At 36.1% G+C, this 24962-nt stretch overlaps 1 protein-coding gene across 1 annotated transcript in view; it reads right to left on the bottom strand.

The window, feature by feature from the left end:
- Window positions 1-5433: 5433 nt before the first annotated feature.
- Window positions 5434-24962, bottom strand: part of BCAS1 (brain enriched myelin associated protein 1) — a 144018-nt gene continuing 124489 nt past the window's right edge. The window contains exons 12-14 of the mRNA XM_051976615.1: window positions 23622-23691; window positions 14896-15164; window positions 5434-6513 (exon numbers count right to left, since the gene is read on the bottom strand). Of these exons, the coding sequence (XP_051832575.1) occupies window positions 6439-6513; window positions 14896-15164; window positions 23622-23691 (414 nt within the window). The 3' untranslated portion in view covers window positions 5434-6438. The remainder of the gene's footprint in view (window positions 6514-14895; window positions 15165-23621; window positions 23692-24962) is intronic.

Raw genomic sequence — 24962 nt, forward strand, 5'->3', positions numbered from 1 at the left:
TTAGATAAATCATTTTATCTCACTGAGTTTGTTTCTCCAATTGTAAATTAAGGGTATGAGAGGGGATGTTCTAGAATAGGTCTTCTTAAACTTTTTTCACTTTAGACTTCTTTTTTGTCTAAGAAATTTTTATACGATCTTGGGTATATAGGTATATAAAATAGATATACAAATTAAATATTTTCTGATAATAAATCATAACTTTGCAACCCCCATATTCAGTTTTGACTTAGCTCTCAATTTAAGAAACTAGAATCTAGATCTTTATTGGTATTCTATAATTTTATATACTCTCTGTCAAGGTAAGGAAGGGAGAGAGAAAAATAATTATAACACAGAATCTTACAAAAATGAATGTTGAAAATTATTTTACATGTATTTGAAAAAATAAAATACTACTGAGACTATTTCAAAGTAAAAATATATATATATATAGGAGTTCTTTATCTGGAGTCTGTGAACTTGTTTTTTTAAGTAATGTTTTTGGAGGCAGCTAGATGGAGAAGCAGATACAGCAGCCCTTTATTCAAGAAGGTCTCAGACACTTAACACTTATTAGCTGTGTGACTCTAGGAAAGTCACTTAAAGTCAATGTCTCACCAAAATTAAAAAAAAAAAAAATTGGGGCATAAAAAATATTTTGATAACTATGTTGTTGTTTAGTCGGGTCTGACTCTATGTGACCCTATTTGGGGTTTTACTGGTAGAGATATTGGAATGGTTTGCTATCTCTTCTTCCACTACATTATATACATGAGGCAAAAACTGAGGCAAATAGGATTAAGTGGCTTGCCCAGAGTCACACAACTAGGAAGTGTCGGAGGGTAGACTTGAATTCAGTAAAATGAGTCCTCCTGATTGATTCTAAGCTTGGTACTCTATTCACTGTGCCACCTAACTGCCCAGTTATATTTATATTGACAACTATATTACCAGGCTCTTTGCAATTATCTCATTTGATCTTCACACCAATCCTGAGCAGGAAGTGCTATTATTAATCCTATTTAACAGATGAGGAAACTGAATGATGTAGACACAAACTGTGACTTGCCTAGAATCCCACAGCTAGTGTCTGAAGCTCCTTTAGCACTCAGGTCTTCTTGACCCCAGGCCTGGTGCTCAATCCACTGCACCAGCTGCCTTTTGTGTATTTAATAATATTATTCTGGGATTGCATCCATAGCTTTAATAGACTGCCAGATGCGTCCATGACCCAAAAAAGGATGCAAGTCCATGCGCTACAGAATCCAACCTTTGCTGTGCACTCTGAAGAGGTATTCAGGGGACACCGGTCTTGCTATTTCATGCTCATAGATAAATAGAAATATTATTAGTGATATCATCTCTGAGTGCTGGATTTTCAGGACCTGGATCATGTGTGTAATCTAGGACATATTTCTTCTTCTTTCTATCCCTCAGTTGGTTCATCTGCAAAATATTCTATAATTGTTATAGTTTTACTGAACTTCACAAGGATATTATTCACACTTCACAAGGGTATTATCTGAAGCTGACTCTCCTATTAGATGGAGAAAGGAGCGTGAAGATTGAATGTTGAGGACTGGGATTCGTTGAAAGAAAAAGACTAACTAGCATGTCTACTTTCTTTGTGTCCCATGATATTCCTTCGGATATTTTTTTTAGTAAATTCAATAAACACATCTATATTAACCTTCTCCAGGCAAATCCTGTTGCAGCTTCAGGGTAAAGTAATGGCAGACATTCCCTGCCCATAGAATGTACCACCCCAGATGTTAGGGCTCCCTCCTGTGGTTGGTTGTTGAATTCTTCGAGGACAGGAACCCTATGGGAGGAACTATAAACATTACATTTTGCAAATGGAGGACTTGGGTCCATTTTGTGGAAGGGCTTTTTTTCTTCTTTAACCTCTCTAATTACAGAAAAGCCCTAATTAAAGTCTTAATTAAAAGAGATAAAAGATACAATTAAGTACATCCAAGGTTATACTGATTCCTATTTCCATTTAAAGGAACCGATGGCAACTTTTGATAAGGACTCTTAAAGGGCCCAAGTTGGGGAAGGACCATGAGTAGGTCTCCATTGAAAAATAGCCAGGACGGGCAGAAAGGGTTAACCCCTTGAGGGAAGTCAGTGTTGACCAATTTATGCAAAGGGCGGTTACCAAACCCCCCAGTAGGATAGAGCTGATGATCTGAATTACAAAGACAAGTAGCTGGCATTGTTGTTTTTTATTCCTAATGGAATCACTAATTTTCTGTGGCATTTTATTTAGATGATTTGAGGGAGAAAAATTCTAATCACTCAGAAATGCTGGTTAGCTCACTGGTAGATCTGGGGGGCCGGGGAGAGAGAAGGCAGTAATTTAGGAAAGAGGGCTACAGAAAGTGTTACTTGAAATCATTTAACCAACTCCCTATAATTGTTGCTACAAATCACCTTTCTAGTCCCTCAAAGTGTTAGTGAATTGATAAAATTCAAATCACTTCTCCCTTCCTCCCCCCACTCACAGTTTTGGTAGCAGATTTCTTTCTTTCTTTTTATGTAAAGAATCATTTTGGGACTATCTGACAGAGGAAATTACATTGTCATTTCCAGGTTATATAAATCTGTGGTGAGTCACCTTGCCCCCAATCAGAGCTGGGAAGAGATCAGATACTGGTCTCTGGTAGTTTAATGAGACCCTGGTGCATCTGGACAGTTTTCAAAGGAGAACAATTCATTTAATGTGTGTTTTCATATCTGGATAATTTGTTTAAAGTATAAGGAAGAGGTAAAAACAAAACCAAATAAAACAAAGCCCAGTATGCATCACAGAACTTGACAAGAAATTCACTTAATTTTTTTTTTTTATTTTAACGTCCAGATCCCCCTTAAAAGATGCTAACCTTGTAATGAGGAGAACACATGGCAGCGGAGCTCAAAACAACTTAACTGTTGAATGAGTTCTTTTATAGAGAGCAGTCAATAAATCACTGTCAGTTGGAAAGAGCAATTTTTAGGTCATGATGGCCATTTCAGCTCAGTCCCTGGAAAGGCTACTTCTTGCTGACATTGGAGAAGATACAATTCTTCCTTCAATGTAAAAATGATACCTTGTTTCCCCCCTCCCCCTTCATGCCTCTCTTCTTTCTTTGTTTTCTTACTCATACTGGGTGTTCTCTGACCATTCTTTTTTAAAAAAATATTATTCTTTATGTTATGTTCTTATCTCTGCATTTATCCGTCTCTTCTCACTTTCTCATCTCTGGCTTACCTTTTTTCTTTTTGTCTATTATTATTCTTTATTTTCTCATTCATCTCTTTACATTGTTTATTTCTTATCACTCTCACCTTTTTTCTTTTTTGTATTATTCTTTGTGTTCTTATTCCAGCATTTGTCTCTCTTGTCACTTTCATCTTTTTTGCTTACCTTTTGTGTGTGTGTGCATTACTCTATTTTCTTATCTTTGCATTTGTCTATTCCTTGTCACAATCTCTCTCATCTCTTGTTTCTCGCTGCCTCTCTTTCCATCTGTCTTTCTCTCTCTCACTGTCTCTACTTTTCTGTCTCTCTCACTGTCTCTTTCTGTGTGTATCTCTCTATCTCATCTTTGTGGCGTTTTCTGATTATTCCCCTCTCTCTTATTTGCTTTCTTCCTCTCTGCCTTTTTATTTCATCTTCTCTATATCTCAGACTGAGTCTCTTTTTCTCTATTTATGTTTATCTCCCTTTACCTCTGTTTCCTTCTCTTGATCTCCTTCTTATCTCTCAGTCTCTGTTCACCTCCCAGATTCTTCTCCTTTTCTTTTCTCTCTTTGTCAATCTATCCACCTCTTGTTTCTCTTCTTGTATCTTTGTCTTTCTAGTCTCTTCTCCATCTTAAAATTTTGTTCTCCTTATTCTGGCCCGGGAGATTTTTTCAGGGTTGCACATTTGGGGAGAATTTCCATTGTTCTGGTGAATGTGTCCCTATGATCTGAAACCAGCTCTTGAAAGTATTCTCCTAACGTTGAATTGCCACTTTCTAACCCAGTTTTCCTATTTATTTCCAAGACCTGTGTTGTCAAACTTCAGTGAATGGGAACTGCCTCATGGGTGATGCAGTTCTTACTCTCTTCTGGTAAAGTTTAATTTAAGATCTCACCATCAAAACCAAAAACAACCTAATCCCAAACACCCAAAACATCCCTTTTCCCTTCGGCCCCAGCTTTTAAAGAGAAAATAAAAACAAGCCATCTAAGAAGTAAACCTGACTTTTGCTTGCCCAGAAACAAACCACCACCACCCACCCACCCACATACAACAAAGATAGTTTGCAATTCTCTCCAAGGGAAGGAGGAGCTAAGGGTCCTTTTCAAGGTAGAATGCCTTCTCCGACTAACTCAGGCTCTGGGGGCTCAGGCATGGCCTTGGTACTTTCCTCCCTGATTACACAGCAATCAAATCTAAAAACAAAGTAGATTATCTGCGTGTGTCAGGACTCTGCCATCACTAACCATCATTTCATACGCATTAGTGGCTCCGTGGCAGGTCACCTGCAATCACTCTCTATTTCTTCTTTTCTGATCCAAACCCTTTAGCTAGAGAGGTGAGACCTGCAAATGACACCATTGCTCCTCTCAATTTGCAGAATAACCCCCGCCCCCCTCGCGCCCCTCCCCCCACCTCAGCTAAACAAAGCCTGCTTAGCAAACCCCCTGATGTTCGGAGATAACTGGGGAGTCAGTAGCCTCGGCTTCTTTGATTCTTTCAACAGACTTATGGAAGCAAGATTTACTCCCTCCCCTTCCTTCTCTCTCCCTAATAGCTCCTTGCCCGGCTTGTGCCAAGACAAACATTCCGATGGGATGTAGAAAAGTCAGCTTGTGGCAGACTAGCTCTGGGGATGGAGGAAAGATTCGAAGCCCCGAGCCCCATCACTAAGCGAAAGGATCCAGGCTCCTTTTTTTTTTTTTTTAAGCCCGGACTAGGGCCAACGTAGCTGAAAGCCTGGGATTTGGCCAATCCTAGTCCGTGCCTTCTACCTGCGTAACCTACCAGAACAAGAACCCGTGCCCTTATCGACTATTCTGAGCACAGTTTTCAAATGTCATTTGCCAACTTTATAGATTCCATCTGCCTTCCAGGCAGACACTTTCCTGCTCTAGCCTGGGTTAAGAGAGGATAACCCATGATTATTTCATAGCAGTGGCTTAGAGAGGGGTGAGGGAGGGAAAGGACCGAGACGGAAATAGGGAGAGGGGAATTTCTGGGTGACAAAAAAGACATTTTAGACATGAGATGAATAGGGGAAATCTGTTTTAGTTCAAAATTAAAGATACTTCGGAAGGAAAAAAGTATTTAAAAATTAAATCAGAAGAAAAAGCCATAGTATATACAATTATGTAAATAATCTACTACCTTGAATTTCATCGTATTAGACTTATGATGCTATTTGCTGTTCTGTACAGGTGTTAAAAATAACCACGGTATTTGAATCTTCAGTAAACTTTATTAAGCTGGGTTAGAGGAAGGAATTTGGTAAAACAGACAGAATCTCGATAATATGCAGATTTTTCATTAGGAAATTACAGACAAGACTCTGGACAAGTGTCAGACAAAACAGATGAAGGCTTCTCAGGCATCTGAAAAACATTAATAATGTAAGACTGCAGATACAGAATCTGTGTTAGTAGCACAGTGTTTGAGAATGGAGACCCTGGCTCCCTCTGGTGGTCTATGATACTTGCAGCTTAAAAAAAAAGTTACCTCACTTTAAGTCCCCAAACCGTGCCAGGAAAAAAAAAAGAAAAGAAAGAAAGAAAAAGAAAAACAAAACAAAACAAAAAACAATGCCCATTTTTTCTGAATCATTTCAGGTCCTCTCTATTTAGCCTTTACACATTTCCTCATTTTCATTACCTTTCAAGGACCTATTTGAAAAATAACCTTTCAATCATTCCTTCTTTAGATCTAAGAAATCTGAAAACTTGGTGATACCATCACCTTCAACAGATTAGGACTGTTTAGTTTACTCTGTGAAAGCATTCTGAAACAATCTCAATTTTATACTTAATTTCAAGTTTTGAGGTCAAGCATTTGTTGACTACAAAATCTTAATCCTCTCAGTGTACATTAAGTATTATGCAATTGACTTTTTTTTTTTCCAATGGCTGCCATTTTTATCACTTCATATCTTATTTAGAATAATGGCCCCTCATCCCACCCCTCCACGTTACTGGCCTCTCTTTAGTTACAATACTACATACATTTTGCTTAAGGATGACCTTTACAATTATTGATTGGCATAATAATGGACCAGATATGTAAATAATACACCTCAATGTACATCAGCTGTTGCTTTTATCCTTAGGCAAGGGTCTCAATTGATGACAACAGTGGTGGAAAGGAGGGAGGAGTAGTGGGGTAGGGAAAAGTCAGCTCGACTCTGGGAGAACTTGTGAGCAGGGATTCTTCAATAGCTTTGTGGGTATTTATTACTTAGATTTCCCAACTGGGCCAATAGACACAGGATCTGTTTGCACTTCTGCATCAGACATCCGTTTTGGTCCCTGGAAAACAATATGAAAAGACTGAATCATTTTGAAAAACAATAGATTTTGATCCTCGTGCTTTAGCATAAAAGTCTGTTGGCCATATTTTTTCTTCTCCCTAACTTGATCCTTTTCCCCTTCTCCTCCTCTAAGTATTATTCTTTGCTACAGGTGTTCAGCATTCCTAGTTAAAGGCAGCAGACATAGTCTGGAGGCAGTTGAATTGAAAAGGTATCTAATCACACTCCATGAATGGCACTTATAAAAACATCCCCTTCCCCCCCCCCCCCCCCCATTTTACAAATGAGGAAATTGAGAAACACTTGTCTAATGTTATACTTACTCCTGGATTCTAATCCCTGGATCCACAGAGAGCAGGTTCTATAGAACTATAAAAATTTGGAACTGGAAGACACTTTTGAAATCATGTATTCCTAAGCTCTCATTTTGAAGAATATATTGAGAATCAAATGGGGTTAAGTGACTCATCCTCCTTGCTCTGATTCTCCAGGCTCTGCTTCTGACTCTCCCTAACTCCTGACTCTCTGGGTATTTTTCTGTAATGCCCCACATAGGTATATGGTTGTTCCCTCTGTTAAAATGCAAGTTCCATCAGGACAGCTCTTGGTATTGCCAGCACTTAACACAGTTCCTGGAACAGAGTGCTTATTAAGTGCTTATAGATTGGCCGATCCCAGTTCTTATGCTTTCTACCTGTGTGATCTTGGCTGAATCTTTCTGGGTTTCATTTTCTTAATCTATAAAAGGAGAAAGTTAGATTCAAAGGGTTCTTAGGTCTCTCTAATCCTATCATGTCCAAGGCCACATAGGATTTTATTTTAAGGATCATTTCTCCTTTCACAGATTCAGTTTCCTCATCTGTAAAATAAAGGTTTGGTCTACATAGTATCTCCTCTGGTATTGATACTATTAGAAGGGTTAGGGAGGGTTTCCTTTCATGTGGATGACAGAAGCATCCATATGTTTGTCCTAGCTTTGGGGAGATTTGGACTAGTCTCTAGCCCTTAGTATTTAGGTGATGATAGTAATCCATTTCCTCCTTACAATGCCTTCTTATCTCAGTCTTTGGAAAATGTGATTTTTTTTTTTTATTCAATCCCTACCCCTCAGTAATTCTCTCGACAATGGGCACCTAACAGATGCTGTCAAGAATCATCCCTTGATTTCTATCTCATTATTCCCTCCAACCTCCACTTCCCTATAGTATCTGCCCCTGAGAGACTTATGTTAAAATGAGTAAAACCATAATGTAAACTCTTCTCTGGCCACTGTTGATTTTTAAGCAAACCCATCTTTAAAATTAAACCATACAGACAAATAAACCCTCCATTCACCACTCCAACTCCTAACCTCCAATAACATCAAAAATGTAGATTCATAGAATGGAAAGAAAGAAGGAATACAAATGTCTAATTTTACAGATGAGCAAAGTGAAATAAGGAAGGGAAAAGTGCCTGGGTCATGGAAACATAGTAGATTAATGATAGAACTGAAACTAAAGTTTAGGATTCCTGACTTTCAGTCTACTTACTCCATAGGCTTGTTTCTTGTTCTTTAGCAAACTTAATTGATTATACCCTGGGCAAGTTAAGACATTTCCCTCTAAATGTCCTGTGGCTTACTAATGTTAACTGATTTTAAATCTCACCAACTTTGCAAAAACAAGCCAGTCACTTGAGGTTCACACAGACATCTGAACACCCCCACATCAATTAAATGACTGCAGGAGCTAGATGCTTAGCAGGCTTTCTGAATTTATGAACTTGGTGGTTTGCCCTGTACCCCAGAGAAACAACTGAGAGCAATGTTGGCATAAAAGGATGAAAGTCACAAAAATATCTCAGATTGGTTCTGCCAAAATAATAATAATTCATATTTTAGATTTATGGGGTAAGGTAGTAGACACATTATTAGCATCTCCATTTTACAGATGAAAAAAATGAAATTCAAGTTGGGTTTACATACTAATGAATGTCAGAATTCCCAATCAAACTCAAGCTTCCTTATTCCCAATCCAGCAAATTTTCCATGATGCCATTCAGTTTCTCAGAGGTGACCTCAGTTCTCCCCCTGCAAAATGGGTATGTTTTTATAAGCCAAACCCAAAGTGTTAACAGACAATGGACTTACAAAAATGGAGGCCCAAGAAGAGCAATGTATTTTTAGATTAGTTACATAGCTGAAGCAAGTAGCCTCTCTTTCCACTAAACATATTCTCCATTCTTTTTTCTCCCTTAGGGCCAAACTAACATTTAAAGATTATCTTTTTGATAAATAAGGCATCTGTTTCCAAAAGGTCCTTATTAAAGTGTACATTACATAGGTTTAACGATTTGTACATTAGCATTTTGTAGGATGGACAGATTAGATAGTTGTCATCTAGAAAATAGCATAGATCACAGGAAATGGGATGGACAAGAATCTAGATTAAGAGATGGGAAACTTCTGGAGCTCAAGACCAGGCTCAGGTGAAAGGGGCTCCAAACATTGAATATCTTATAAAGAATTTACCAAGAAAAAAAATGGAAGGAAGGGGGAGAAGAGGATACTTAGAGACAGGTATACTGAAGAATAACAACAGAAATATGATGATAATAATGATGATGAATATCAATCCTTTACGAAGTGTAAAAAAGTTTCCCTGATTGAATTGAAAGAATAATTTAACATTGATAATAGATCAGTCTCTTCCCTGGTGATTTTTCAAAAAACTAAGCTTGCTATTTCTGAAATATTGAAGGCAAACTCATGCAATGGAAATATATCTGAAGGATCATTGGAAAGACAGCATGAGAAAGGAAAGAATATTGAGGTACACTATAGAGAGTGCTGGGCCTGGAGTGGAGAAGATCAGAGTTCAATTCCTGCCTCAGACATTTACTATGTGACTCTGGACAAGTCATTTAACTTGTTTGATTCAGTTTTTCATATATAATAAACAAGATTGTAGTACCTGCTTTCTGAGGTTGTTGTTAGGATAAAATGAAAATATTTGTCAAGTGCTTTGCCAATCTTAAAGTATTATATAAATGCTAGTTATTGAGGCAATTTAGGTGATACAGTGGATAGAATGCTGGTCCTGAAGTCAGGATGATCTGAAATCAAATGTGACATCTTACTAGTTGTGTGACATTAGGTAAGTCATTTAACTTCTGTCTGCCTCAGTTTTCTCACCTATAAAAATGGGGATGATAATCATAGTACCTATTTTCAGGATTGTGGTGAGGATCAAATAAGATAATATTTGTAAAGTGCTTAGCACAGTGCCTGGTGAATTGTTTAATGATATTTCATAGCTTATTTCCTTCCCACTTGGACTCCACAATACAAGAATTATAAGTTGCTTTAGTCAGGTGTGTTTTTTAATGTGTATCCATTACCAATGTACCCATCAATTCTGTATTTGTAGGAGTGTAAGTCTTAGGTTTGTGGGGGGAGAATGTTTTATAGCTACAGTTTTTACTATGCCATTTTAGTAAATACCTTTTTCTTTTAGCTAATTATGTCTGGCTGGTTGTTAAAGTAGGTTTAGTGTTTGGGGTTTGTTAGTACTCGTAAAGTACCCTAGAAACTATAAGAGTAATTACCTCTCTAGGATCAAATCTGTGAATGCTGAGTTGGAGAGAGAACGCAGAGGGGTCACTAAATATATATTATGCCAATTGGTCCCTACAATAACCCTGTGATATAGTGTAAATATTATCTCCATTTTAAAGAAGAAAGTCAAAGAGATTGTGCCCAAGTTCACACAGCTATTAAGTGATGGAATTGGGATTCAAACTCAAAATAAATTTTATCTATTGTGAAATTTTGTTGAGGACTTTTTCTATACATCAGGATATGAGGATTCCTGTTCAGTGACAAGATACATGGAGTCGTCCATATAGTTATAATTATCTCAATCTTTTGTGGTTTCTTGTATTACCCTTTAGGACATCTGGCATGAAGAATTCAAGAAACACCTAAATGAAAATATTAATCTGCCATTTCAACAGACTTCCAGATCACTGGTATCTCCAGACATTTAGCCATTCTAAACATCATGACCTAGACTTCATAGTTAGGACATGAAAATCAAGCATGTTATTAAGTCTAGATACCTGAAGCTAACATCGTTAAGAAACATCCCAGAAAAGTTTAATGAGGGTTTATTTTTGCTTGTAAAATTGGGGGGTGGAGTTTGGGGTCAGAGGCCTGAATGAGATGCGAGGGAATGCAATTAAATTGCCCAGGACTGCTTGATTATTTTATTGCAGAGGTAAATCACACTTTTTGGAGGATGAGCAATCATGGTTTTCCAAAAGGAAGCATGTTGTTCTGCATAGGGACCTAGCTCCTCAATCATTTTCCAAGGAAGACATTTCAAGAACATCTTAGCTGCTTCCCTAGTTTGCAAGACCAACTTCTCATTCTTTCTTGCTTGGATCAGGGCAATATTATTTGCTTTCTCAACTCTACTTTCCTCAGAGAAAACAACTGCAGCTTGATGAGACATTTGTCTTGTCAAAAAGAGAAATACTTGACAAATGGAAAGTTTCTTTTAGTCTGCCATTAATCTGAAAGATTGACTTTAAGTCCTGGTTCCACAGCTTGCTCTGTGATAATGCTGAAGCTACTTTCCCTTTCTAAGCTTTGAGGTTTTTTCCCTTAAAATGAAGGAATTGGACTACATGATCCCCAAAGGCCTTCTCAGTTCTAATATTTTATACCTTAAAGACCTTAAAACTTTGACATTCTTTGTTCTATATTCAAAGTCTCTTACATGTTGAACATTTCATGTCCTAAGACTCCTTCCAACTCTAATATTCTATAATCTAAGATTTTTTTTCTAGTTCCATTATTCTATATTTTCATGGCCTTTCCCTTTTAATATTATATGTTCTGAATTCTTTTCTAATTCTTATAGTCTATGCTCTGACATTGTTCTACGTCAATATTTTGATATTTTATATCAAAAGATCACTTCTAACAATACCTCAATATCCTAAGGTTTATTCTAATCTGACATTCTGTGTTCTATGTCTTAGCATCTCTTCTATTCTATGAAGTGTCTTTAATTCTTTGCCATTTCCTCTTTCCAGAGATCCCATTATTTTATGACAGGGTATGGGATCAGAAATAATCAGTTACCTGAATCTACTGTTATTTTCTTGGTTTGGGAAAAATGAAGGACCCCTCAGTTCTGGATTTCCTGTAACATAACACGGAAATTCCATAAGGATGGAAGAACGTTCATCTCCTGGTTTGATTACTGTCCTATCAGGACACTAGAAATTGTCTTGTGCCCTATTCATCTCTAATATCATCAGATTAAAATTCTCACTGTGTGTGTGTGTGTGTGTGTGTGTGTGTGTGTAATATAGCAGCACTTCAGTATTAATCCCTCATATTGATATAGTATATTTTGAGTTTTTAAAGCACTTTTACATAATTCAGTCTTATCATTAAGATTTTTAGGATGTTTTCATGAATTTCAAGCATATTATATTCCCTAAAAGCTCAGTATCACAGAATTTCAGTGTGAGAAATCTGTGATTATCACAACTCATGTTCTTTCAAATTTTTAAAGCACTTTGCATCCCGTATCTCATGTGACCCTCATAATAATACTGTAAAGCACTAAAGGAATTGTTCTCATTTTTAAGAGGAGGATACTGAGGCTCTCAGAGATTAAGTGGTTCGCCCATCATCACACAGGTTGTGAGTGAGAAGAATTGGAATTTATAAAACCAGGCCTCTATCGACTCCAATTATAGCATTTTTTCCACTGCACCATGTTACCTCTCTGGGGCAGTTCTGACTGTGTCATTTTCTCTGTCCCCTGTCTCTCTACCAATTTAGAGATAAGAAGGGAAGAAGGAGTTCTGAGCAAAGGCCAGGTGGCTTTCTATCTCCCCAAGGTCATGTAATAAATTAGTGGCCAAACTCCGAAGAACCTGGAGTATCTAATCCCATAATCCCAACCAAACACGGAGCAATGAACCCAGCTTTTTGTTAACCAAGAACAACACGCCACTGTCTCCCTATGGCTGCTTCCGAACAACACGGCACACAGACGCTCGGCTGGATTGGGGCTAGCTCCAGCTAAACTGTGGGTGGCTGCATTTTTAAAATGAAGGCTATGGAGAGAGAACTGACTCCTCATTGTGCTCAACGGGAGGGGTGCTGGTCCAGGGACTGAGTAGCCAAGTGTGCAGGTCCTCTGTAACGGAAGGCAATTGAACTGTCTATTTCAGGAGGATAAAGGAAAATTCATGTAGGGGCAACATGTAGTAGAAAGGACTTAGACCCATGGGAGAATATTCCAGCTGTAGCATTTAATAACTCTGGTCCATATACAGGGATTTTAACTTTTCTAATCCTCAGCTTCCTAATAATAATTAATAATAATAATAAACAATTATATAGCACTTTTAAGACTTGCAAAGTAAATATTTTCATATTTGATCCTAACAACTCCAAGGGAAGAGTAGGTTCTATTTTATGGATGAAGGAAGCTCATATAGATAGAGGTTAAGTGTTGTCCAGGATCACACACCTAGTAAGTGTTTAAAGACACATTTGAACTAAGGCCTTCCTAACTCTAGGTCCAGCTCTCCATCCATGGAGCCTCTTAGTTGCTCATCTGTAAAGTGGAGATTATAAAAACCTGCACAAATGCTCTCAAAGATTAATTGTGAAGCAAATGAATTAAAAAATAAAAGCTATCTTTTCAACAAGTTGATTTAGACCAATTCCAATAGACTTGTGATGGAGAGAGCCATTTGCATCTGGTAAGGACTATGGGGACTGAATGGATCACAATATAGATTCACCTTTTTTGTTGTTCGCTTGCTTTTTTTTTTTCTTTCTCACCTTTTTTTTCCTTTTTGATCTGATTTTTCTTGTGCAATATAATAAATGTGAAAATGTTAAATTAAATTAAATAAAAAAATAAAAACCACATAAATGTGATTTAATATTTTGGATGGGATATCATTTGAAGCCCATGTTCTTTTCTCCCTTACTTGAAATTTCCACCATGAAATCATTCTTTTTAGTTAAGGCCCACTGGTATACTAGAGTCAACTCGAATTGGCTTGGAGAACCACTTGTTAAATTTTCAATGTGAGCATTTTCACATTTGAAATCACAAATAAGGGCTTGGTTTAGTGTTTAGTTGATTGTCTAAAGTAATGGAGAAAAGTTTAATAATTAAACTTACAAGTTTTTGGAATATACCTTTTTTTGGCAGTGGTAGTGGTGGGAAGCTGATTGTTAAACATTTACCAGGGTAAGGCATTATCTCAAAGATGGAGTTACACATTTGTATATTACTGTTCACCAAAATAATAACTTACAATAGCTGATCACTAGAGAGTAGGAGTTGGTGGGGATGTAACAAGCTAGATCAACTGATTGGAATAGGGGTGGGAAGCAGTAGTTAGGAGAGATCATTGAGATTTGGGTAATTTCTACAAAGAGAAGAACTTTTTGTGGATACTGTATTCTTTTTTTTTGGATACTGTAGGGACAACCTGGTATAGTTTTCTAGAGGATGTCAGAAGTGGGAGGAAGTTAGATGAGGGAGTGATTGAGAGGAAGAATAAAAGTCATTGAATCTCTGACTGAAAAGGGTCACTAGAGGAGGGAGTGAAGAGGTCACTAAATGAATGAATGATGAGATCACTGGATGAAAGATCAAGGAGAACACCACAGAAAAAGATGGAGAGGTTTTCAAGGGGAAGGAATAAGGAGGTGAGGAGAAGAGAGAGAGTTTGAATGTCACTCCAGAATGGAATGTATAGGGGACAAAAAAATTCTATCCTTATTCTAGCTGATGTTCAGATAATTTTCCTAATGTATCACAGCTTTATCAACCTAGAAGGCCTTTTAGGACTTCAAATAAACTATAGCTACATAGTTTAAATAGCCAGAGTATTGAGGGAGAACATTCCCACATTGCCCCTAGAAGATGACTGACAGATTTGGGGGGTCATTTGGGTTTTATTTTGGCCTAGAATTTTGATTTCCTTATTGTAGGAAAATTCGCTCTACCAGTGAATGTTTCAAATTTTCTGCAACATTTGAGTTATACAGAGCACTGAGTAGATAAGGGTCTTGGTCAGAGTCCTCCACCCAGTCTGTACAAGAGGAAGAACTTGAATCCATGATTTTCTACCTCTAAGTCAGTTCATTATTCCCTTGCTGTACTTATATCTGTGTGATTTGGGGCCAGCCATTTAACTTCCTTGAACCTCAGTTTCCTCTTCTGTAAAATTATGACATAATTATGCAAAATTTAGATGGCTTCTGAAGTCTCTTTCAACCCTAGATTTATAATCTTGTGAAGAAATAAATCAAAACAAAAGGATAGGAGGGAAAAATAAATACACCTACGAGGCCTTTAAAGAAGCCTCCCAAAGACTGTCGCTTCTCCAGCCTCTTCAGGGGGCTTTCTTTGGAGTCTCCTCCATTTTGCATGGAATTCTTCTCGGCCCCTCGGCGATCAGGGGAGTTCACCTGCTCTGAGGCATCCTTTTTGTTTCCCTTCTGCTTGTTCTGATCAGCTGTGGGCTTCTTGTCCTTAGAACCTTCTTTGTTCTTCTGCCCAGGCCCTGCTGGTTCAGTTTCAGGGGGTGTGATAGCCTTTTCTGTGGAGTCTGAGTCTAAAACAAACAAAATTTATTTTTAGCACCCATTTTGATACAGGAGAAAGTGAAAAAAAAAAATCAGACCAACACATGCATCCCCAAACCATCTGTTAGGACATTTTCCCCAATTTAATTTACATGCCCAGAATCAAAACATTATCAAACTATTCCCATTTTCATCACAGTGTTTTTGGATGACCTTCATTTCTTCCAAAACTCCTATATTAGAGCTATGATTTCAATCAAGAAGGAAGTATTTAAAGGGAAAGAATGGGGCATAATATTGTCATAAAGAACGCCTAGGCAGAATTGAAGCAGGGGAGCAAGATTCCCAGATTCCCAGCACTCGATAGCCATTGCATCCTTGCAGATCCATAAATTGGAACCACAGCACTGGAGAGGCAGAAAGATCTTGGGAAGCCTAAGAGCTGCCAGTTAGTTCCCTGTTACTGAAAATCTCAGGAAGATATAAGCTGCAGGGGCCCCAGTGCAAAACAGCTTTTGACCCTTAAAATAGAAGGAGTGAAACCTAATAGTTTACCATCAGATAGGCTGGGAGGAAATATAAACCAACTAAACATTTAGAACTCTTCAAGCTCAGAGAACAGAAGGAAGAGAAGCAAAGTGGATTCCTCTTAGAGTGATGACAAGAGTCAGCTTACATTTCTAGAAATCTTTAAGATTCACAAAATCCTTTCCTTAGAATAATCTGGTGGGAAAGACTTAAAATTCCAGTTTTATAGATGAGAATACTAGAGTCCTCAGATTGAGGGACTTAACCATAGTTCAGGATATTAAAAAAGCTGCAATTTTAAAATATTTTGGCAGCTCTAAAGATCTAAAGTATAAAAGGTCTGAAAAAGACCTTCTGCACGGCAAAGAACAAAAGAACAATTTATAAGGAAGTAAAGATGGATACTCATGAGTATAATTTCTTCTACATACATATATATATATATTCCCCCCCTCCCCGAATTGGTAATATATTTTGAAGCCTCCCTTGATGTTCTGTTGGGCACATGACAATGTTCTTTTGTTTTCTTTTATGTATTTTTTCTTTTTTTCTTTTTTCTTATATTGCTTTTTAAATAAAATAAATTTTTTAAAATTTAAAAAGACCTTCTTAGATCAACTATAGAGGATAAGGCATTTCCTGTTTTTTTTTTTTTTTTTGTTGTTGTTGTTGTTAGCACCTAACACAAGATGCTACACATAACTGTATGTTCATTCGTCTCATTTTACTGAGAAAAAAATTGAGATTATAAAAGGGGAAGTGAGGTGCCCAGTGACTAGAGGTCATTAAATGGCTTTGAACCATTTAACTGATATTAGAATCCAGTTTCTTTGACGCCATATTCCCTCTTTCTACCATACTGCTGCTGTCTTTTGGTATCACAGCTATTATTTTTAATTTCTTAAAGACTTTTTAGATTTAAAGCCCAGATTTAATCATTTATAACCTAAAAGTTTACATAGGAAAAAGTCATCATTTGAAAGGGTGGGGTGGAAGGTAATCTGACTTGTTCTTTTTTGTTTGTTTGTTTGTGCCTGCCAATTCTGATTTTTTTCCTCCCAAGTCTTTCTAGCCCTTCAAACTAGTTAGTCTAGACTTGTGACTCGGTATATAGGAGCTCTCTCAGTGAAGAAACTCCTAGGCTACTTTTCTGAAATTAACTGTACTAGAGAATTACATGGGGCATTGAGGGGCAAAAATGACTGATCCACCATGATGTTGATGATGATGGTAAAGCACTCACTTAATCCCCAGTGACCCTATAGGAACTTTTTTTCTTTTCTTTTTTTTTTTTTTTTTTTTTTTTTTTTTTGCTGAGGCATTTGGGTTTAAGTGATTGGCCCAAGGTCACACAGCTAGAAAGTGTTAAGTGTCTGAGATCAAACTTGAACTCAAGTTCTCCTGAGGTCAGGGCTGGTGCTCTATCCACTGCACCACCTAACTACCCCGGATTTTTTTTCTTTTTGCATTTTATAGGTAAGGAAACTGAGGCAAAGAGAGGTTAAATGACATGTTTCGGCTAATAAATATCTGAGATAGGATTTGAACTCAGATCTCTGGAGGCAGATCTCTGGAAGCAGACTTGAATTTCTTCCTGGTTCAAAGGCCAATTCTTTTGGACTATGCAGTTCTATCTTTTGTTAGATTTAACTCTTTTTTTTTTTAAAGAAAAAATTTATCTTATTTTATTTTTCAAAAATACACATTGCTTTATGAATCATGTTGGGAGAAAATTTGACTCTCAAAAACATCATTTTAAAGAAAGTCTAGTTAATTTTCAAAAATAAATTGGTTGCATCCCAATCCTTAGGACAAATGTATAAGATTAAACTGGTTTGTTCACTCTTGCCTAATACTTTATCTCAAAATACATTGCAATCATGTTCCACTGTGGTGAATATACCTGAGATGACAACCTCACACAAGCTAATGCTACCACTGGGTATTCCAGTGTGAGTCTGTTTCATTTCATACATTTTTCATGAGATCACCAGGCTTCAAGAAATAATCTCAAAGGGAAAGCAATCTCATGTCATTTCCTTGAAAACACCAAGTGATATCATGTCAAAAAAAGTCAACCCTTGGGCAGTTACTAAGGTTTGTTTTTTTGCCAGAGAATAGGCACTAATCGTAGTCTTCAGCTCATAGTCTTAATTCTCAAAGACCAGAATCAATGGTTAGGAAATCCAGAGAGAATAATAACAATAGCTAACAGTTATATAGTGTTTATTATGTGGTAGGCACTGAGCTAAGTTCTTTATAATTATTATCTCATTTGATACTCACAATAACCCTTGAAGGTAGATAATGTGATTATTGCCATTTTTCAGATGAGGAAACTGAGGCAAACAGTAGTTAAGTGATTTATCAGGGGTCACGCAGTTAATATATGTCAGGAGCTACATTTGGATTCAGGTCTTCCTGACTCTAAGCTCAATACTCTATTCATTTGAATCAACAGCTTTTTTTCCCCCTTAAATTGACCCATGTTTTAATTGGTATTTGTTAAGTACAAAGTCTGATGGAAAACACAACAATCAGTTCTCTAGAAAAATGAAGACTGACGACACTCTAAAAAAGTGAACAAAGAGAATTTCACAACACTAGCAGTTAGAATAAATTGGACCAGAATAGCTAGATCTGACCCTATCACCACCACCATCTCTCACCCACACCCTATTGGCCTTCTAACTTTAGAAGTACTATAATTATTAGTGAAGCAATATCCTCCAAAGAATTCTGGACCCAGGATTTCATTACAAAGAAAAATTGTTGTTTGGAGAGATTTTCAATTTTCCATGATAGGACAATTGGGGTTATTTGTATCAAGTAATCTAGAATGATCTGGAAACAGGAAACACATAGACCAAAGGCACCCTATTTTGGGAAGGAAATAAACTTTCCACATTAAAATTAATCAACCATTCTAGGGAATAATTAGGATCTATATGCCAAAGGGCCAAAAAATACTCTCTATCCTTTGATCAGCAAGACTACCAGTAGGTGTACATCTCAATGAGACCAAATAAAAAAGGAAAAGAACTCGTATATACAAAAATATCTATAGCAGCCCTTTTTGTGATAGGAAAGAATTGGAAATAGGGAATGCTTATCAAGTGGACTATGTCTAAACAAATTAGGGTATAGGAATGTGAATGGTTTCAGAAGAAACTTGAAAAGATTTATATGAATTGATACAAAACGAAGTGAGCAGAACGAGAAGAATGTACAATAATAACAATATTGTAACAATAATCAATTGTGAAAGACTTAGCAACTCTGATTAAATACATTGATCTCTGACAATTCCAAAGGACAGATGATGAAAAATGTCATTCACCTCCAGAGAGAGAACTGATGGATTCTGTGTGTAGATTGAAGTACACTTTTCTTTTTTGTGAAGCTAGTTTCTTTTATTTAAAAAAAATATATATATATATGCATAGTTTTCAGCATTCACTCTTGTAAAACCTTGCGTTCCAACTTTTTTCCCCCTCTCTCCCCACCCTTCTCCCTAGACAGCAAGTAATCCAATATATGTTAAAAATGATCAATTCTTGAAGTACATTTTTTCCCTCTATTTATGAAAAGACCATTATATTTGACCTGAGAAAGCCTGGGTTTGAAATTGAGCCATCTATGAAGTAGAAGTTGGAGCAGATGATCTATTAAAGCCCTTTCTAACTTTAAATCTATGATCTTAGATGATTACTCACTGCTTGCCATTTTGGGGAGCAATTAAAAATCACCTAATGGGTATAATTGTACCCCCAGTTCACATGTAGAGTAATTGAGGCATTAATTGGTTAAGTGCACTTCCTGTCCAGATTACAGAGAATCAGTGGCAGGTGGCCATATTCTTCCCACATTATGTCATTCCATATAGAATAATAATAATTACTGTCATTTATAGAATAGTTTAAAGTTTGCAAACTGGGGGATCTCAGATATTCCAAAATCAGAAAAAGAATGGGATAGGAAGAAGGAAATTTTGTTGTAGAGGAAGGTAAACAGTATATTTGCTAGTCAATTTCAAAAGATCTTAAATCCTAAAATTCTCTCTCTCTCTCTCTCTCCTTCCTCCCTCTCTACTTCTCTCTCTCTCTGTCTCTGTCTGTAACAAAATAAAGTAAGTGGAGTCAGTCACTTTGAATTTGAGAAGGTGTTGCAGAATATAAATAGAAAGAGGTCACTTGTAAAAGGACAAGAAACGGGAAAAAAGCCAAAATGTCTGTGTCATCCTGTGAAACTTACTTAGCGCATCTTGAATTCTGTCACTTTGTTCAGCATCTCTGAAATTTATGTTCTTTTCAATCAGCTTCATCAACATATCTCTACTGACCCTTAGACTACTATTGATAATTCTCTAAAGTGGCTTAAATTAATCTCTGTTGTGAGATTTAGTGTGTATTTAGTTATTTAATGCTAGAAACGACTTTGTTTTGCAAATTAATCATCTTCCTCAACCTGAGCTGGCCTTTGGGAGAGAGGATATTGTTGTTCAGTCCTTTCAGTCTTTGTTGATCCCATTTGGGATTTTCTTGCAATTGTTTTTGCCATTTCCTTCTCCAGATCATTTTACAGATGGAGAAACCAAGGCAAACAGGGTTAAGTGACTGATCTAAGGTCATCCAGCTAGTAAGTATCTGACACCATATTGAATTCAGGAAGATGAATCTTCCCAATGCTAGACCTGGAGCTCCGTGCACTATGGCATCATCTAGCTACCACCATACTTTACAAATATTATCTCATTGATTCTCACAACAACCCTGGGAGGTAGGTGATGTTATCATCATTTTACAGTTGAGGAAACTGCGGTAGAAAAAGGATCACACAGCTGATAAATATCTAAGGCTGGATTTGAATTCAGGACTTCTTCACTCCAGACCCAGCACTCTCTCTCCTAACTGCATCAGAAGGCAATATATTTCTCCTGCTAAAAGTCTTGAAAATTAAAAAAAAAATTAAATAATATTTATTTTTTCCAATTTCATGTAGAGATAACCTTCAGCATTCATTTTTGTAAAATTTTGAGTTCTTTTTTTCTCTCTTTCCCTTACCTCTCCCCTACAAGACAGCAAGCAATCTAATATAGATTATACATGTGCAGTCATTTTAAAAATGTTTCCATATTAGTCATCTTGTGAAAGAAAAATCAAAAGGGAAAACCACAAGAAAGAAAAAGCAAACAATTTTTTTAAAAGATAAAAATAGTATGCTTCTATCTGCATTTAATCTCCATAATTCTCTCTCTGGATATAGATGGCGTTTTAAACCCCAAAGCTACTGGAATTGTCTTGTATCAATATATTGCTGAGAAGAGTTTATCATAGTTGATCATTATATAATCTTGCTGTTACTGTGTACAATGTTCTCCTGGTTCTGCTCACTAGATTCAGCATCAGTTCATGTAAGTCTTTCCAGGCTTTTCTGCTCATCATTTTTTATAGAACAGTAATATTCCACTACAACTATAACTTTCTTAGCTATTCCCCAACTGATGAGCATACACTCAATTTTTTATTTCTTGCCACCACAAAAAGGGTGGCTACATACATTTTTGCACATGTGGTCCTTTCCCCTGTTTTATGATCTCTTTAGGATACGGACCCAGTAGAGAGACACTGCTGGATCACTTTCATAGATCTTTGGGCATAGTTCTGATTTACTCCCCAAAATGGCTGGATCAGTTCACAACTCCATGCACATGCTCTTGGAAGTCTTTAAGCAAAGACTGGATCACTACTTGTCTAAGATCTTGTAGAACTCTTTTTTTCCCTCCCCTTTTCCAGGAAGGGATTGAATGGATAGCCTCTGGGGTCCCTTACAACTTTAAGATTCTGTGATTCTGTTTTGAAAATGATTTCTTAATTACTTAAAAATGATTCGGTTACCTTAGTAGTTGAATGCAAATGATACTTTTGAAGTGCTCTGAAGGTAATTTGTTATGATATGAATACAGATCTTCCAGACTTAGTTTAACTAGGAATTGAATTGTAACATTATTCACAATGAGTAAAAATTTTACTTTAAAATTCTTTAATTTGTATTATTTTATATTTACCTTATATTGGGGAAATAAAATATAAAATAATATGTTTAATTTAATTTATTTTAGGGGAAGGGGCAGTTAGGATAGATGTGAACTCTCCATCTCAGATATTTACTTGCTGTGTGACCCTAAGCAAGACATTTAATACGTTTGCTTTAGTTTTCTCATGTATAAAATGAGCTAGAGAAGGAAATGACAAACCACTCCAATGTCTTTATCAAGAAAACCCCAAACAGGGTCTTTTTGACTCAGACACTACTGAACTGACTGAACAAAAACAGTAAAATTAGGGAGAAGAGAACAAAAATTTACTTAGTGCCTATTGTGTGACAAGTAGTATGCTAAGGGCTCTACAAATATCTCATTTGATCACAATCTTGTGAAGAGATGCTATTATTACTTTTTATAGATTTTATAGATTATTATTTTTTATACATGAGGAAAAAGGTAGACAAGTTATCTGAGGCCAGATATGAATACAGATCTTCCAGACTTAGTTTAACTAGGAATTGAATATGTGTAGGAGCCCTCAAAGAAAATACTTTTTGATCCATGATGCTTTTTGTAGTCTCTTGCAGCTATATAGGAAAATACTTTCTTCTCTCATTCTTTTTGACTATATAGACTTTATACACTTATCATTGCTTCCTAAGAATTAATTTTCTCTCCCTGATTAGATTATAATTCTCAATTGGGGAATGGCTGAACAAGTTGCAACAAATGATTGTGATGGAATACTACTGGGCTATTTATTGAAATGATGAGCAAGATATTTTCAGAAAAAATCTGGAAACACATGAAAGGATGCAAATTGAAGTGAGCAGAACTAGAAGAATATTGTATACACTGATAGTAATATTGTAAGGACAACCACTTGTGAATGACTTAGCTATTCCCTACAATAAAAAAAAAAAATCAAGATAATTCTGAAGGACTTATAATAAAAAATGCTGTATACCTCCAGAGAAAAAAACTGATAGAATCCAAATACAGATAAAAAAAAAATGCTATTATTTTACTTTCTTTATTTTTCTTCATCTTGTTTTTTGCCTGTTTTCTTTTAGCTTGATTGATATGGAATAATGTTTTAGTGACTTCATGTTTATAATGCATTCTCAATAAGGGGTGAGGGGAAAAAGGGTAGGAGAAAATTTGGAACTCAAAATTGTAAAAAACAAAAATTAAAAAAAGTTTTTATAAGCATTTGGGAAAAATAAAATATTAAAATATATTATAAATTCTTTTAGAATGGTATACAATAGGGACACTTCTTTATTCACCATAATGTCTCATGCAGCACATAGGTATTCAGCAAATACTTGTCAGTGGGAGGCACCAGAGTAGTGTGAGGAAAATGCTGGATTTAGAGCTAAAAAAAACTTGGCCTAGAATATGGAATCTGCTACCTTAAATAAAGATCTTAGTCAAGCCCCCTGATCTTTGTCTCCATTTTCTTATTTGTAAACAGGAGTTAGCACTAGGTCAGGAATCATTAATCTTTTTTGTGATGGACCCCTTCAATAGTCTGATGAAGCTTATGAAGCCCCTTTCAGAATAATGTTTTTAAAACCATGAAACAGAAAATATAGAATTGTAAAAGATGTTATTTATACTGAAATAAAAGCTATCAAAATATTTTTTAAAGAGGAATCAAACATATAGACCTCAGGTTAAGAATCCCTAGTCTAGGTAAATATTAAATTATTTTTCCAGATCTAAAATCTTACAGTTCCTATGCCCAAGATTATGCAAACTGAATTTGAAAACAATGATTGAAAATAATCTTCAGCTAAACCCACCACTCTAGTTCATTTGATTGAAAATAATCTTCAGCTAAAGCCACCACTCTAGTTCATTTGATTGAAAATAATCTTCTACTGAGCCCATCACCAAAACAGTTTACTTACTTGACCATTAGAGTCTTTCCCATTGACTTCTTCTGAACTAGTATACTCTCCATCACCTCTCATTGACTAAAAGAACAAATAGTTATTGACTTTTTGGCTACCACAAATACACCAATATTGAGAATGGGAAGGAATATCTTAAGCTAAGATCTAAGTTCCTTTGTCTGTTTTTGAGCTGAGAGAAAGCAAAAGGAGAGAAACATGTATTATTCATGAGATGTAGTGATATTCATGTCATCTGTAACCATAGCTTGATTAATTTCTCTAGTCTATCCCTTTCTGTATACAACATGTAAGATATAAACATACCTGAGTCCGATACCAGGGTCTTACCACTGACATTTTTTTTTTGGTTAAGCAATAGTAATGAATAAAGGTAAATTGTTCTTTGTGAACAAAGTGTTGCTGACCCATCATTATTAGTTTTGTGGGTTTTTTCCCCAGTATTATTGTACATTTTACTGCCATAATATCACTTCTATCTGTGTCCTATTTTCTAATCACTTTCCAGTAGCCTATTATAGCCTTTGAATTGATCTCCCTGGTTCCAGTATCTCTCTTAAGCATGTTTGATCATAATTACTCATGCTCAAGGTCCATAAACAATTCCCTTAGGTATAAAATATAGTCATCTTTGCCTCTCATTTAACATGCTATACAATCTGGTATTAACTCATATTTTCAAACTTACTTCATAACACAAACTATAACCAAACTAGACTACTTGCTGTTCTTATCTTTTTCTTCCATGCTTTCTCACAGATGGCTATCCATTTTCATAATACACTCTTTCCTCATTACTACCTCTTAGAATTTGTATTTCCTTCCTAGATAAGTTCAGGCACCAACTGTCCCATTTATTAATACTTTTCTGATCCCTGTCTTTCTGCCGTTAATGTTATTTCTATGCTCAAATTACCTTATGATCTTGTATTTACCTATCTCTATCTAGATATGTTCAGCTTTTGGATCTATAACCTCAAGCTCATGAGCACCACAACCAAGTAAATGAACTGACCAGAGAGACTGATAAGTGCTTTTTAAATATACTTTGTACTTGATAATCTACTTCTTTTCAGAATAGGTTTTGATTAAATACTTAAGAAGTTTGGGAAGAAAGTATATATATGTATATATATATATATATATATATATATTTTGGTATTATTTATTTTTAGAAAGCATATACTTTTAAACTCGTTATACAGTAGATTAACATATTAGCAGACATATAGAATCCCCAATATGGGGACTTTTTCATAACAAATGAATGCCCCAGTAATTAATCTTCTTTTATTTCAGTGATGAGGGACGGTAAAGGAATGTCAATTCTTGAT

The sequence above is a fragment of the Antechinus flavipes genome, chromosome 2 (assembly GCF_016432865.1).
Source record: "Antechinus flavipes isolate AdamAnt ecotype Samford, QLD, Australia chromosome 2, AdamAnt_v2, whole genome shotgun sequence".
Classification (NCBI taxonomy): Eukaryota; Metazoa; Chordata; class Mammalia; order Dasyuromorphia; family Dasyuridae; genus Antechinus; species Antechinus flavipes.